General features: G+C 41.1%; 1 protein-coding gene across 2 annotated transcripts in view; it reads left to right on the top strand.

Moving 5' to 3' along the window:
* Positions 1 to 16,355, top strand: part of LOC139221020 (matrix metalloproteinase-16-like) — a 68,121-nt gene that overhangs the window by 20,601 nt on the left and 31,165 nt on the right. For both annotated transcript variants that reach the window (XM_070852923.1, XM_070852922.1), the window contains one exon: positions 4,103 to 4,407. In XM_070852923.1, coding sequence (XP_070709024.1) covers positions 4,103 to 4,407 — 305 coding nt within the window. The remainder of the gene's footprint in view (positions 1 to 4,102; positions 4,408 to 16,355) is intronic.

The following is a 16,355-nucleotide window of genomic DNA, read 5'->3' as shown; positions in this document are numbered from 1 at the left end:
TATTCCTCAAGAGGACACAGTTGTTGGTAAGGCCATTCTTTGTTGCCCCACACAGAGCAGGACAAGGACATGTATTGATGGAGAATCCTGGAGGCACTACAAATTGTCTTTCTTGTTTTAATCTCAGTGAAAACATTTATATCTCTGAAAACTTTCTGTGAGTCAGCTGATATTGATTTGATACCTTGTGTTTATCATACTTGTACTCTGCGTAGCTCTATCTGCTCAATATAAGCACTTCAGAAGACTAAAGGGCCATTTTGTATTGCCTCCTAAGTGGACTCAATCAGGCAGAGATTGTTGTCTTACTCAACAGCCAACCATCGCGCACCACTTCAGTTGATGTTCAAGAGTATTTCTGTAATTCAAGATTACTGGCAAATCTTGAGATGCGAGCATTTAATACTCACATTTATTGCAGGACAATTTAGGAGACACACAATTTTCAAGCTGCTATTCATCACAATTTACCACAATTTATTTCGCTCATGACAAATCTGATTACTGTAAACAACAAGCCATCAAAACAGAGTTGTTGTTGCTCTCAGCTTTTGGCCCTGCTGATTTTGACTGTTCCAACAAATTTTTTGGTCTGAACAATGTAAAAACTACAGCACAGTCTCTAAACATTTTGAGAAACACGATGAGAGTAATGACTCAACTATGGGGCTCGTCTTAGCTCTGTTGAGCATTTCATCGTCTTTTAGCTTCTTTTTTTTTTCAGCTTTTTGATTCTCTCTCACAGCTGTCATCATTCTGACCTGCTGGACACTACCTGGCTAGCATCAAGAGCCAGATATTTGTCAGAGTTGTCTTCACAGCATTGCCCCTAAGATGGTAAAAAAAATGATTATTGCAACATTAAGATGGCAAAAACTCTTTGAGAAACTGTTAACTTAAAATTTGCAAATAAATATTTGGTCATTAAAATCATGTAAGAACATCAGGTGATCATCACCTGACCCAAACAGAGATCATTCAGTCTTCCAGGTTCTCTTTCATCTTTACAGGTCTACCTGCTAACTGCTAAAACAGCCCACATCAGTTCAGTCAACAAAAGCTCTGCATCCTTTTCCATCAAATACATTTCTGAGGATTTGTTTTGTACACATTTCTTTAAAAATTATATATTTTCCACGATATTCCATTCATCATGACACCTGAGTGTGTTTGTGTGTGTTTGTGTGTGTGTGTGTGTGTGTGTGTGTGTGTGTGTGTGTGTGTGAAAGGATCTGGCCTGTCAAAACAGAAAATCATTAGCTGAAAGTTAAAGTTTTGCCAGAACTTGCGAGAGCGTAATTAAAGCAAACACATCTTTGCTAATGTGCTAGTCAGTTGTCAGCGAATCAGTGTTGAAAGAGCAGATAGAGAGATAGACACTGTTTATGGTTTGATGTAACATTTTAAATTAACATTGCAGGTTATTCAGTGACACTCTATTTATATTTCATAACCAGCCATTATGCCTTCCTTTTCACTGAGTTTGAGTCAATAATTAATCTGAGCTTACATGCAATAATAATATTCAGTATATAAATGTGCCTTGCAGCAGTCTTCCTGCCATGCGGATGAAGATGAGCAATAGTCAAAAACAAAAGACGTTCTGATAATATTTATTTCTATTATGGGAAATGACAGCCTGACAGCCAAACAGAGACGCTGCGAGGAACTAAAATGAAAAAGGGAACAAAGGAGAGGAGGAGAAACAGAGTACACCAAAGAAACAGTGTGGATAGGAGGAGAAAAAAACTGAATTCATGAAACAACACCTTAACAAGAAGACTTGTGAAAGAAAAAAAAAGAAATTTGGAAAATGGCTGTGTTGCCTCGCTTCATTTACACACTGCACTTGTCAATTGAGCATCAGCCAACTGTCCAGCCAGCTCAGAAACTGCACCGCAGGCATAAAAAGACATAGTTAGGGATGGGTGTCATTAGGATAGTAACAGTACTAGTACTCGTTTATACACTGCTGCCTCCACTACTTTAACTGTACCCTTATCTGTCTTTTTTGGGGGTTTTTTTTAGGAGAAAAGTGGAAAAAAATTAAGAACAGAGTTAACATTGCTGTATCATTTTAAATGCACCGTGTATATAATATTCAACATTCTTGAGTAGCGAGTGTGTAGTAGAGCGTTGCGGGTGGACTAGAGCGAGTGGCAGAGAAGCGATGGTGAATGCGAGCAGAGAAGTGGAAAAGTTTAGCAGTAAAGCCCCATGTAGGTTACGGTTTGGTAAAAAGAAAGAACAACGTAAAGCTCCCGCATGTTATTTTCCTAGCAACTGCAGGAAAAGTGAAAGGGAGTTGGCCTGGAAATAGGAATTGACTTCAGCCCTGCAGGAAAACAAAAAAACAAATCTCTCCTGTGCTTCTGGACCAAGGTATAGCTGAGCAGGTCTGGCCTCACATTGCCAGACCACTCTCGACACTTCGTTGAGGCACCATGGCTGCGCTGGAGAAAGGTCTCAACAAAAGAAGCTCTGGCTTGTTTGTGTTCCTTTAAACCACTCACAGTTATCTTGGGCAGCACTCAGGATTCAGCGATGGTGCTTTTGCAAGTAGTCTCGGGGAGTATTTTGGTGGAATATTTGCACATTGCACAAACACACATTTAACTTTGCATAAACATTTAACCCCTATGTACAGTGTGAAGAAATAAACATATAAATGTGAAAACAATGATTCAGAGTGCAAAGATGCTGGAATAGATATGGACTGACTTTGAACAGATTCCATTATCTACATGAGGCAGATATGGGTGTATACAGTATATACAGCGTGTTTAGATTTGTATTTGACAGTATACTTCAGCTCTGGAGAAGCTCACTGGACTCGTCAAACGATGTATTTTGTATGCAGAACGTTATTAAACCGTATGAAGTGGAAGGGATTGGTATATAGGTCATGTCACTGTGAGTGGTGTATGCCGCTGCCACAGTCAAAATGTGCTTTATTAACTCCAACTTGTTTCACATAGAGACGGGAACTTTGAAAACGCTAACATGCAGATTGTGTTAGGGGAGGAGAATTGTGACTGAAACAGACGACCAGTGGTGGACTTATCCCCAAAACTAACAACGTGATGGCTAAAATGTGAAATAAATCCAATTTTTAAAAAACAACAAAAAAAACCCAATTATTTACAAGAAACACTATTTTTTTTAATTATTATTATCTAATTATCTCCAGTACCGAGAGCAGAGCCGGTAACGTCAGAGCTTATCAATATAACGTTCTGTAATAATTTAGCCATAGCTCATTTAACAGCAGGTTTCAGTACCATTCCCTACACAGAGTATTGTGTGTTTACAAGCGTCTTAGTTGAATGATGTAAATTATACCTATCTGTCTATCCCGAGAGGGAAGCCAAATTTAAATAGAGCGTGACACTGAGATATTTTCGGAGCGGATAAAGTGAAGAGAGGTTTTTCTGATTGCCCAAACCAGACTGGGGCTCTCAGCAGGCAGTGGGCTGTTGATAATCCTTAATTAGAAAATAAATTCCAGAGGCAGGAAATTGTCCCGTCCTTTCCACACCTGCAGCAACTCAAAGCCGGCAGGGGAGGACTCAGCTGTTTTCTCACACAAATCGCTCCATTTAGCTCTCTGTTGGCGAGCATGATGAGCGTGAAATGGCAGCAAGCAGGGAAAACAGTGATAGTGATGGATTAATTTTTTTTTTTTTTTTGGCATGGTGTGATCATGTAGATTGACAAGCGGTAGTATCCTCCTTTTTCAGCCCTTGTGTTGGTAATAGTTTCTAAACACATTGTATTAATTTCTATCTCATGCTTCAGAGGAGTTGGAGGCCATTTACTTTGCCAGATTAGATTCTAGTCTTTAATTTTTCCTCTATTTGGACATCCAGCAGAATAAGCTACTTTTAGTTGTGATTGTTTTACCAAACGCTCGGAGAACCCAAGAGTCTTATGAGACCAATTTACAATAGATTTGCTCATCCTGACAGTTGAAGGAGAAATCCTGATTTGAGGCTTACCGGGGCATGATGATAAGAGAGAATTATCTGGTTGTGTGAAATGTTTACAAAGACTTCTAGTGTTTACCCAGTTTAACTTTTCCTGTATGTCAATGTTTCTCCAGCATAAAGAACGTCACGCCCAAAGTGGGCGCAGAGGAGACCCACGATGCCATTCGGCGAGCTTTTGACGTTTGGCAGAATGTGACGCCGCTGCGCTTCGAGGCCGTGCCCTACAGCGAGCTGGAGAGGACCAAGAAGGACGTGGACATCACGATCATCTTCGCTTCGGGTTTCCATGGTGATAGCTCGCCCTTTGACGGCGAGGGTGGCTTCCTTGCCCACGCCTACTTCCCAGGGCCGGGAATAGGAGGCGACACACATTTTGACTCAGATGAGCCATGGACGCTTGGCAACCCCAACCATGACGGTAAGCATCGATTTGTTTTCTTGGAATATTCCATGATGGCTTTACTCTGTATGGTGTCAGACATGTTTATGAACAAAGGTCAGTCAGCTAACTGGCCGTTATGTATTAACATGTGAATGTAGAATTTGTGTTGGGTGGATATTTTACTCCCAGGCTTTCCATAAAGAAACACTGAGGGATGATAATAACTCGCCGCTAGGGGAACATAGACTCAGAGTTTACAGGTGGGAGGAGGTGGTGCTTTTGATATTCTATGTGAGCAACAGCAACAGTAGCATCACCATAATCCTAGGGCAGTCACATATACAGTATGCTGTTGTGAGACAGTATGCCATGTGAGTGCGGTGGCAGACTCAAGTTGACTATCAATTAGCTTGCAGGCTTCACATCTTTAATAATACACTATTGGCCATTATAGCTTGTTTCAAAGCTATAGATCTCCAGAGACATATGACTCTCTGGAGAGCTACAGGTCTACACATGATACACATTTTATTGCTTTTCCAGTAATTGGCCTACAAATAGCTGTCACACAGAACAATCTTGCTCAATGTATTTTCTTGTCCAGGTCAAGTCAGTTTTATTTGTATTGCCCAAGATCACAAATCACACATTTTCCCCAGAGGACTTCACACAATTTGTACAGTTATCACTGGGAAAAGTAATAATTTTACCAATGCACAGTGACAATTTGTATTTTATTTTTTAGCTTAAATTGGTTTTCAGACTGACTATATGTGACTGTTTATCCATTTATCCATCCAAGTGGTTCAGTTAAAGAATCACTCACACTAAAGTCAGTGGAAAATTTTGCTTTTTACAACACTAAAACAATGGCAAATATGGAAGGAGAGGATATTTCATCATGACAAGTTTTCCACATTTTCAGTTATTTACTCTCACTGAGCCGCAGACTTTGATGCTCTGCAAGCAGCTCTGATGTATTGCAGTGTAATGCCTGCTGGATATTGGCTTTGCTGGTCCATGTGTTGTAGATTTCTGGTCTGTTATCTGTTGAGGCTTGCTCAGTCCTTTCTCTTTGAGACCATCCAAGCCTGCTAGCAGATATCTCTACTGGTGAACCATAGTAATCACGTCACCCCTCACTCAACTGCAACCTCAAGCTTGTGCCCTGGATGAGAACTTGCCCTCAGAGCTTTACAGCTTGTCAGGTTGTATATAAGCCCTTAGCGGGGTCTGTAAGTCATTTTATTGGGCGGATTGCATGTTGAACAGCCTGGTTGCAGCTTGGTGTTGTGGTGTAGTCCAACAGATCTCTACTGGTGTGTGTCTGTGGTATCAGCGGCAGCCAGCAGAGAGTCACATAAGCTGCCAGGTCAGCCTGTGAACCTCTGCAGCCTTCAGTGTGGTGATGAAATGGCCTCACAAGAGAGTAGAACAAGGAAAGAATGAAAGAAAGACTGGAAATACTGTAAAAGAGACATAATACAAGCAAAGTTAAATAGAGCAAAGAAAATCCAAGCAAGTAGTGAAAGTTAAATGGTTTCTGGGTTAATATGGATGTTTTCGTCTTTGAATTCCTCATTAAATCTAAGGGACAAGCCTGCCCCGCGGTCCACTGAGACGACTCAAGAAGAGTCATAACTGTTACTTAGTCATGAGTCCCAACAATGACCGAGATGACTGAGCGAGAGACAAGGAGACGTGCTTAAGAAATAAGGACACAAATGAGATGGGGGGGGGGAAAGATGAGTTACTAGCAGGAAGGTAGCCGAGATAACAGAGAGAGAAAGAGAAGATAAGACAGAATGGCAGAGTATCTCTAGACAAATATTGGAGGATCAAGAGCTGACAAGAGAGACAGACGGAGAGGGAAAGACTGAGAAAGCAGCGTAGCGAGAAGTAAAGAAAACATTTGTAGAGGAAAGGGGAGAGAGGAGAGCAGAGGAGATGAGTGGGAGCCGTTGAGCACTATGCGTCGAAAATAGAGGTGAGAAACTTGCTGTCTAAGAGTGAATTTTAACTAGGAACGGAGGCTCTGGTAGGCTTAGGTAATATGTCGTGAGCGGCTGTATTTTAGGCTTTTAGAATACGTAGTTTGATCAAACTAACTCCTGCAGATTGAATAACACAAAGGAAGTGATAACGGTAACCTCAAGTAAACTAGTAATGGGTTGTGATCCACAATAATCCGCTTGTAAAAACTCTCATTGAACATATTTAAAAACACATAAGTGCAAAGGTGAAGATCCACTCTGAGCGTGTACACACACACACACACACACACACACACACACACACACACACACACACACACACACACACACACACACACACACACACACACACACACACACACACACACACACACACACACCCAGGCAGGGTTGTCATCCCCGCCGTCACGCCTTGGAGGAAGGAGAAACAGCTGTCATTGAAGGCTATGATTCACTCCCTTCAACACTGACATACAGACACTCACTCTCCCTCTACCCCTCAGTGCAATATTAATACAGCCCTGCTGCGGCCCACACTTCTGTAAAAACATCCCATAATGAATGCAGTTCTGTTACGCACTCTCCAGCTAGCTTTCTTGCCAAATATGAACATGCACTGGCTGAATCGCCTGCTCACTGTGGTGGGGGTGCTCTGATTCCTGTTACACTGAGATGAATTTCTGAAGGCCCATAACCTGTATTTTCTACTGAGATATTGAATATCTTCAAATTCCACAATTCGAATGCCAAAAAATACTACAAATATCAGGTACTTGTTTTTTTTTTTTTTTAGGCCTTGGCTCGGTAGCAACACCTCTGAGGCAGTGTGTAGATTTTGGCAGGCTAATACTAAAACGCTGAAAGATAATAGTGCTGCAAGTATTACTAATGTTACTACTAATAATTAAGCATAATCATGTGTCATTATGTGCTTTTCCCTTCACTTCTCTTTCTCTCACCCACACACACCTTCACTGCTGGTCTCTCACTGCACACACACACCGTCTCTCTCTCCCTGTGTGCACCTCATCATTAGCATGTGTTGTGAATTCATCCAGAAAACACACACAAACTCATGTTTAGGATTTTTTTATAATTCCACTTTCACAGCAGCAGGTGAGCTGCATGCGGAGGAGGCTTGTTGTTAATGAAGTAGCCTATCGAAACGATTGATACCAGTGTGGTACTAACTGCTGACATCAGCACCAACCACATGTTCTTTGGCCTCAAACTTTTACAAAACAACAGCACATGTAGTCCTACATTTAAAAAGGAGAGGTGGCATCACAATCACTGCACTTATGGGAGGGATGTAATACAAGAGAGCATCTCTCTCTCTCATTAATTAGAGATAAATAAGTCGCCAACTATATTCTGGTAGCTGTTAATGTACCTGGGTGGCCCGCTCAAGTAAAGTCTATGTGTGGGAAGCACTGGGCTTGATATGTCGTGACATAATCTCCTGTATCATGATATTGATACTCTGGCTGCAGCATTTCTGAGTCAGCAATGCTTTCTTTTCATTTAGTGAACACATTTAAACTCTGAATTGCCTTTTGCGTTTATAGCTCTTTGGCAATAAAAGGAGGTGTGTGTGTGTGTGTGTGTGTGTGTGTGTGCATCCTTTTTAGTCAACACTGAAAGCTTGTCATAATGCAATGAAAAACACATTACAGGTTGGATTTCTGCTCTGTAAAAACTAAAGCCTGACCAATACAGGATGCACTGTATATTTGATATTACATACATGCTTATTTTAATAACAAGGATGGAGATATTCATTTCAATCTAGGTTTTGTCTCAAAATCACCGCCAACAGAAGTAAATAATTCTTGTTATTTCCAGTGCAACTAGTTTTTTTTTTTTTTTTTCCAAGGATTTGTAATTCATTCATCATCCATTTCCTCTCTCTTCCTGTATGCGTGCTTTGTAGGGAACAGCTGGGAATGATGTAATTTTAGCCCACAACAGCACATGATGTCTGTATGTCTGGCTTTTTTTTTCTCTTCTTCCTCATCTCTCTTTCTTTCAGTCTCCTCTCCTTCCTTTTATCTTGTTTTTAAAAAGTTACACACACACTGACACACACTGCAGATGAGCTCCTGTCCAGTAAGCTGCCTGTGCCTGGCATACCTAATCCGCCCACAGTGTTGTCGAGAAGGATCAGTCGTCCCGGCGACCACTGCCAGCATCACGTCGTAGATATTATTGTAGTTGTTTTGGATGATGACGTCACTGATGCGCACTGGGGGATTAATCCCTGTCTGCATGGAGATAAACACTTGCATACACGTGTTTGAGTACTCACACATGCACTTTCTCTGTCACACACACACACACACACACACACACACACACACAGAGGCATGTACATGCACTGTTTTGTCTGCACCTTCGCTCGCACAGCAACTCAGGCATTTGAGGATAGAGGATTACTGAAAAGTTACATTCAGTGGCATAAGCATTTTCAGCACACCCAGCAGAACGAGGTTCTTATTAGGATTAGCTAATGGCATTTTAAGAGAGTCTTGGATGTACAGTATACTGCGCCTGCTTTCTGTGTGTGCGTGTGTGTGTGTGTGTGTGTGATTTGATGCTTTTATCACGCAGAAGAGAAAGTGGCACCATGTCTGCAAATTCAGAAAAAGACAGATAACCGCGCTTGCATCCAGAGAGTGGCTTCTCAAGGTGTAACATATTTTAATTACAGTTGTTTGTTTCCTCTGTAGAGTTGTATTTATCTGCTAGTGCCGGAGTGCCTCTTGGCTGTTTTGAAATAACTTCCCCTTGTGACTTAGTGCCTGATCACCTTCAGGAAGACAATAATTTGACTGTACACATTGTTATCTCAGCCGAGCAATCAGAATCCCAATCACTGGAAGCACCTGCATTAGTCCTCAGTCTTTTCTTATCTTCAGTTTGATCGTTTAATCTAATCTTGTATCCCTCTAAATATGAACAGACAAATCCATATGCACTAGTCTCTGCCATACACCCATCAGCACGATATTGATGTTTGAGCATTGCATACATGTAGAGCTGACATAATTAGTTGCCTAATCAATTAGGCAATTAACAGAACGGGGTTCTGGGACTGCATGCAATGTTTCTGTGAGTTTCTGCAAAGCTGCTTTGTCACTGTTTGACCCGCCTGCCCAAACCATTGATATTTTCTAATAAGCTGATCTGAACCTTGACAGTGGATCGTGAACGATTACACCACACATGTAAAACCCCAGCGCCAGAACCTTTTATTTTACGGCATATCATGCCTGGAAAGAGTTCAGAGCACCAGGGAGTAAGGAGTGTTTGACACAGAGGTTTGGAGAAATCCTTTTTTATGAAGACTAACTGATGGATTTACCCATTTCCACGCTCCCTCCCTGCCTCCTCTCTCATGTTCACTACAAAGTGTGTGTCAGCCTTTGGTGCTGCTTTAAAACAATGGGGCTTGCAGTCGAGGGAAAGGATTTGTTTAAGCAACATTTAAATGAACAAACATTTCCAGCAGTGGATTAGAGAACCACTTTTGGCTTGAGGAAATTGTTTGTGGGTTTTATTCCATCATAATCAAACTCTGTTCATATCAGATTGGTCTTGTTAACAAAGTGGAACACATCTCCAATTGACAGAAAAAAGTAAATTGCATCAACATCGCCTACAACCTGGCAGATGGCAAATGGGAAGTCATACTTGACGTATACACAGATAGTATATATCAGAAAAATCTAAATCCTTGTTGATTTTACAAATTTAGAAACATTTCAGGTCATTTGTGAACTGTTTGATTTGTGTATTCATGCTGGAGGTAGACATCAACACTATTATGTAATCTCAAATCTGTTGGCATCTGCAACTGATCATTTCCATGTCTGTCTTTCTCAGTATTTCCTTGTTCTCTTGCTGTTGAGCTGTTGAGCTGTCAAAGAAGGACAAAGTCAAATATTAAGAAGAATCACGCTGATGATCTGTCCTTGAATCTTTTTTTGGTCCCTCTCATCTCATTTTATAATACACTGTGATAATTCACACATTATTGTGTTGAGGATTGCACAGTGATAGCTGCTAACGTATTTTAGCCAGGATGATGCACAGTGAGAGACAACAGGGAGTGAGTGCGCGGGGGTGGGTGATCAGCCAGTATCTCTCATCAAGAGTGCAACATCCCTGGGAACAATATAGAGCATGGACCTGGACCTCCTACACCAGCCCTACATTCCTAGGCTCCTAGGCTGGTTTAGAGACTGATGGATGAATAGCTGTGAAGGATCAATAGATGGAGGGGTATATGGATGGATGGGAAAATAAACTAAAGACATAAAAGGCTGCAGTGGGGGAGAGTGGAGGGTTTGATCGGGAAATTATGCAGGGAGAGTAAGAAGATGAAATATGAATGGGTGAAACATTTTGGAAAATGTTTGAAGAAAGGTAAAATTGGGATGCAGAGTGCTAGAGGGCAGAAAGGAGAGGATTGTGGAGGGATTTAGTGTGAATACAGGATAAGAAAAACAAATCTGGAACTGGAGATTGAGATGATTAGATGGTCTTTTCATCAGAGCTCAGGGTACCAAGGCCACTTTTGAAAGGAAGCACCTTTGCACAAGGCATTTTTATTTGACAGTTTTCCATTTCTGTGCAACTAAAAAGGCGAACAAGCAGACGCTCATCCGTGCCTTATCACAAGGTCATCTTTGTGGGGTGCGGCCACTGTGTTGTTCTTTGTGAAAAATCAAAGCGATGCACACAGGGAATAGATAAGACAAATTCCATTTTGACTTTCAGTCACACTGAGGCTGATTGGATCTAACAAAAAAACAACTTGGCACCAGAAAAAAAAAGGTTTCATTACTACCACTGCATACCATGACTGTACACAAACATCCAGTCTCACCCAAGGGTGACTTATAAGGCCTGGTATGCCTTCCAGGACCTCCAGCCTCTAGTAGTATAAGCAAAAACTATGTAACATAACACAGCATGCGAGCTAGACCTACACACAGGAAATTAGAGATTCCAGGCCTTTATTATTTTCTTCACCCTTGCCCCCAAAAGAAGTTAAGAAAACACACTGTCACCAGGAGAACAGATACACTAAGAATTTATGTTTCCAGGTATTGGGAATAGATAACAGGAGCTGAGTTGGTGGGGCATTCATTAACAGAGCGATGACTGGCTGAGGGAGGGGATGTTGGGACTGGCTCAGCATTGATCAGCTGATTGATTGATGGTCGCAGGAGAAAGCTCGGCTCCCTGGGGTCGATTGGCAGAACGGTTTATCATTGACAACCAATCCTGTCACTTGATTGTACATTCAAAGCGGCCGTCATTTTTGGCATTTTTACCAGCAGACAATGAATGGAGATCAGTGTTTGGCTTCTTAGCAGTGGACAGTGTGGTCATTGTTACATGGAGCAGCGTCTGTCGATTCAGGGAGAAAAAAACAGCAGAGAAAATAAGAGCTGTTCGAGTAGGTAGAGTACATGAGAGGAAAAAAGAAGAGGTTGAGGAGTAGAGGAGCATATGGTGTCCTTGCAGGTTTATTTTTAGTTTGCTACTCCTACTGGGTGATGAGGAGGAAGCAGTGGACTCTCTTTTCCCACCCTGTTTCCTCTTTTTCTTTTGTTCCGCTCATGTCACTCTCGCACTCACTCTCTTTCAGTTCAGTGGCATGATGCTCGATGTGTTTTGTGAGTATTGTTCCAGCTAAAGTAATAACACAGCTACAAAAGAAACTGGAAAAAATGAAAATAAAAAAAATGATTCACGTGCAGGAAACTGGAAAAAAAAAAAAAAAGAAGGAGAAACCTGTTTGATTTGCTTGAATTACCTAATGATATTTCCTGCTTGGCCATTTTTTGTGGCATGCACATTAAACAGCAAGTACTACTCTAGAGTGAAGAGTAATTTTTCCTTGCTTTCCACATTAAATGTACAGTGTAAATGTTGAATGGCCATTCAGGTTGCACAGTGTCATGGTGTTTTTTATGTTTCTTATCAGGTATTTGGTCAGTTAGTCTACCGCTATATGTGATTAGTTGAATATCTATTAGTGACAGCCTCCTCAGTGAGGCTCAGTGAGGGACTTCTTTCTGTGTTCACCTCTTTGCAGAGATGGGTTTGACAAGAAATCTTCTTATATGTTAAGGATATTGACAACTTGCCTTGCAAGCGAAGAACTCTGAGTTCAGTGAACAGTTCGATTTTTGGCCCATTGATGTTGTTGGACAGACAAGAGCCCAAATCTCACATAAAACACAGTGCATTGTATTCTTTTATTAGATAGAATTGACTATCACAGTCCATTTCCAGTATGATTCAGTATATAGTCACAATGTTTTCTAGTGCTCTGTAAAGTGTATTATTTTGCAACAGCTCTGTGATGGGATCTGACAAGCTGTGAAATTCTGCTGCTTCCTCAAAAGTGGTAATAATATGAAATATGGAATTTGGATTTGAATTGAATCCTCATTGCTATGAAAAGGAGTAGAAAAATATAATTGTGAAACTAGGCGGCATTCTTCTGTTAATATGAAAATGTCATTTTCCTTTAATGTAGACACTTTTAGAAATGTTTTCCCATAATGTTGACTGTCATGGTGACTGTCAGGCATTGATAATTGAGAAGGCCCAGGCACCATCAAAGGTCTTTCTTGAGTGAAAATGAAGTGTGTCATCTGCATAAAGGCAGATTTTGACAGACTTTGTCCTAAATTATTTGTGGTATTTGTAATTGTTTTTGTAAGACCATACACCCACTGATTAAAATGTTAACAAAGACAAAAAATTATATCTAATCTTGGTTTTTGTCCCCAATCCCCTGCTCAATTAAAGGGTAACCCAGAAAAGTTGAATAATTCCTTATTCGTTCAAGGTCACTCAGCATCTCAGAAAGCCTTTCTTCATCATCTAGCAGGTCCTACAAACATCTTCAATCTTTCCTACGTCCTTCTGTCTCTATCTTTGTCCCGCTATCTCCCCTACTCTCCCGCCCCCTTTCCCTATCGTTCAAAGAAAATAAATGAGGAGAATCAGATGCTTTTTCTTACCACAGGAGCAGATCTTTATCATTTACTGGAAGCATGTCTATGTGTGAGTCCACAGGGCGCAGGCAGTAGGAACAGTATTGATGGTTGGGTTACTGTAAGTAGAAGAAATTGTGGGAGGACACAGGCGGTAAAACAGCACAGAAAGACACGCGCGCGCGCACAAACACACACACACACATGCACACACACGCACACAAATATTTCAAGGGTGCTGGAAGAACTCACTACCTTGTAGGCAGTTTATCTCAAGCATGCAATATGGCAGTTGACATTACATGATGTAATAGTATGATATGATACAGTGCAATACAATAGATCAGTATAGGATTCTACATGATCTAGTCAGGGAACATGATTAATGTACTTGATGCATACCATATACTACAGCACATAGCTAAACTGTATGGTATACAGTTTTGAGCACATCGGTGTGATTGTGGTAATGCACAGAGCTCAATATGTTTAGGGAGCAGAAAGTGAGATTTTTTGCAACAGGTTTCGTCTCTCAGGCAACATACAGGCTGGCCTAACTTGCAATTGGTGGATGTTATTGAGGCCACCTGCACTGTTGCTTTTTTAAGCAACAATATGAATAATTGTCTGAAAAAGACACTACAATTAAACATAACTGAACATTATGGATGTACATTTAAACGTACTATCTACAGCACCTTTAATACCTTGTTTATTATGTGCGAAAATATCTTTAGTGGTTGCATAACCATGTTAGGTTAGTTTCCAACTATGAATACCACCACCAACTATGAGAGAGATAATGGATCTAAACCATTGCTCTCACACTTTTGCAAAGAAAATAAAATGAAGAGAAAGAAAACAGCAATATCACCATGCGTTCCTGCCCACCAGGCTGCCACTAGAAATAGACCGCCACCTACTGACAGCAGCATCAACTTCCACGTGGGCGGCAGTACTCTCTTCCGCCCCCACACATGAATACATACGCGCACACACTAACACTCTCAGAGGCACACGCACACAAATCGCGCACCTGGGGAGACTTGCCCTCCCACTAGTCAGTCAGATGCTCTCATAACCTCATACCCATAATCCACAGCAAAGAAAAAGTGTAAACAGCCGTGCCTTGGGTACGTTTCCCTCTGAGAATACACACATTTTATCACTCTTTAAGAAATGGCATTTATATCTTTAATGATTTTGTATTGAAAGGTTGAAGGAGCCACGTTATTATAGATTGTACATTTATAAGGAATCATATTTATAATCTTCAAGGATGCTTTATTTCATTTGGCATCCAGTGAGCAACTCATACTTCAATAAAAATCCAACCCTTTGTTACTATTTAGATCACTAAAGGAGAATATGTTGTCTACAAACCAGACAGTCACTCGTAACCTACTTACATTAAGACCTCAGGCTAGAAACTCTGTGACACATCCACAAAGGCAGCATTTGTCTGTAAATATCAGATTTGTGGTTCTGCATTCTGGAAGAAAAGTCTTACCTAATAATGCACCCGTTGATCCAGCCATAAAAGCAAGTACATTTTCTTTTACTCCACAAGAAGACAGAACAACCTAGAAAAGTCTTTCTGAGACCTGGAAGGGTTTGAAGTGTCAGTGCAAGCACTGGAAGCAGCGATATCAGGTGAAGAAAAGAAGATGAATGCAGTTAAAATATCAGTTGATGTACAATCACCTTATAGCGGTTACATTGTCAACCGAGTAGAGGATGAAAGCAGGTGAAAGTAGATGCACGAGTGGTGTAAGCAGTTCAGATTTCCGCTGAAGTGGAAGCACTGAAAGCAGTTGAAACAGGTCGAGACTGCAGCTTATTTCAGCGCTTCCATTTTAATTGTTATTTTTACTTCTTTCACCCAGTTCAACTTCAACTTTACCTTGCACGCATTGACAGGAGGAGTGTCAGTTGGCAACTGTGGAAAAAGCACTGCACTGAGCGTTGCTTTTCTTTCCATAACAAGTTAAAGAAAGAAATGACAGAAGCTGAGGATTTATTGGGTGGTTGGTGAATCACCACTTGTTGCCGATCTTTCTGGAGAATCTTAATGACTCTCTCTCATGATGCTCTTCAAAGTATGTTGACAAAGACCATATTATGAGATGAGCATTATTGAAGCGCTAAAGTGCTCGGTTACCATTACTGCTTGGTTTAGTTTACTGCTACAAGCTGAGTTTTTTTTCTTTTCTTTTTTTTAGAAGCAACACTACTGTTTGCTGTGTCCATAGATACAGCTACAGAAGTGTGTGTGAGCTTGTGAACGCACACGTGCACACACTATTGCTTGCGACCGCATTATTAATGATTAATGATCACAATGAAAAAGTACACACATCCCCGTCTCGCTCACAGGTGCTGCACAGAGATAAACATGACAAGAATAAAGGATGTCCTTTCCTTGGCAGCATTTTTCCCTCTTTTCTGCTGGTTTATTTACCTCGAGTCCACAGGAACGGCCAATATTTGGATCCCTGGCAACGTTCCACTCACAGAATTTCAGTCTGTAGCAGTCCCTGTAAATAAATAATTACCCCAGTGTACACATGTTGCTCCCATCAGCCGGGGTTTTGTTCTCTGACAAGCTTGTGAGAATTAAGTGTAATAGATTCAACAGCACAAGTGTCAACAGCCTAGAGCGAGGGGAGCAGTGAGTGAGAGAGAGTGAGAGAGAGAGAGAGAAGGGAGGAGAGCAGTGCAGCTCAGTGGATAGTGCATGGCACTGATAGTAACACTGCTAGTGTCAGGACTTTGATTAACACTGGGGGTAACCACACTAACAGTGGGTTCAAAGTTTGGGTTCAGGTTCACTGGTTATCGTGGTATTTTTGGAATGTTAAACATATTGATAACAGAAAAAGTAAATGAAAATGATAACTTTACAGTCCAGCCCAGTCCAGTCTGTAATTTTTGACCTCCTGGTTTGTTCAAATATGTAATTCAAAGGTTA

The sequence above is a fragment of the Pempheris klunzingeri genome, chromosome 21, assembly GCF_042242105.1.
Source record: "Pempheris klunzingeri isolate RE-2024b chromosome 21, fPemKlu1.hap1, whole genome shotgun sequence".
In the NCBI taxonomy this organism is placed as follows: Eukaryota; Metazoa; Chordata; class Actinopteri; order Acropomatiformes; family Pempheridae; genus Pempheris; species Pempheris klunzingeri.
Note: the sequence above shows the minus strand (reverse complement) of the source record. Positions and strands in the feature narration are given on the sequence as shown.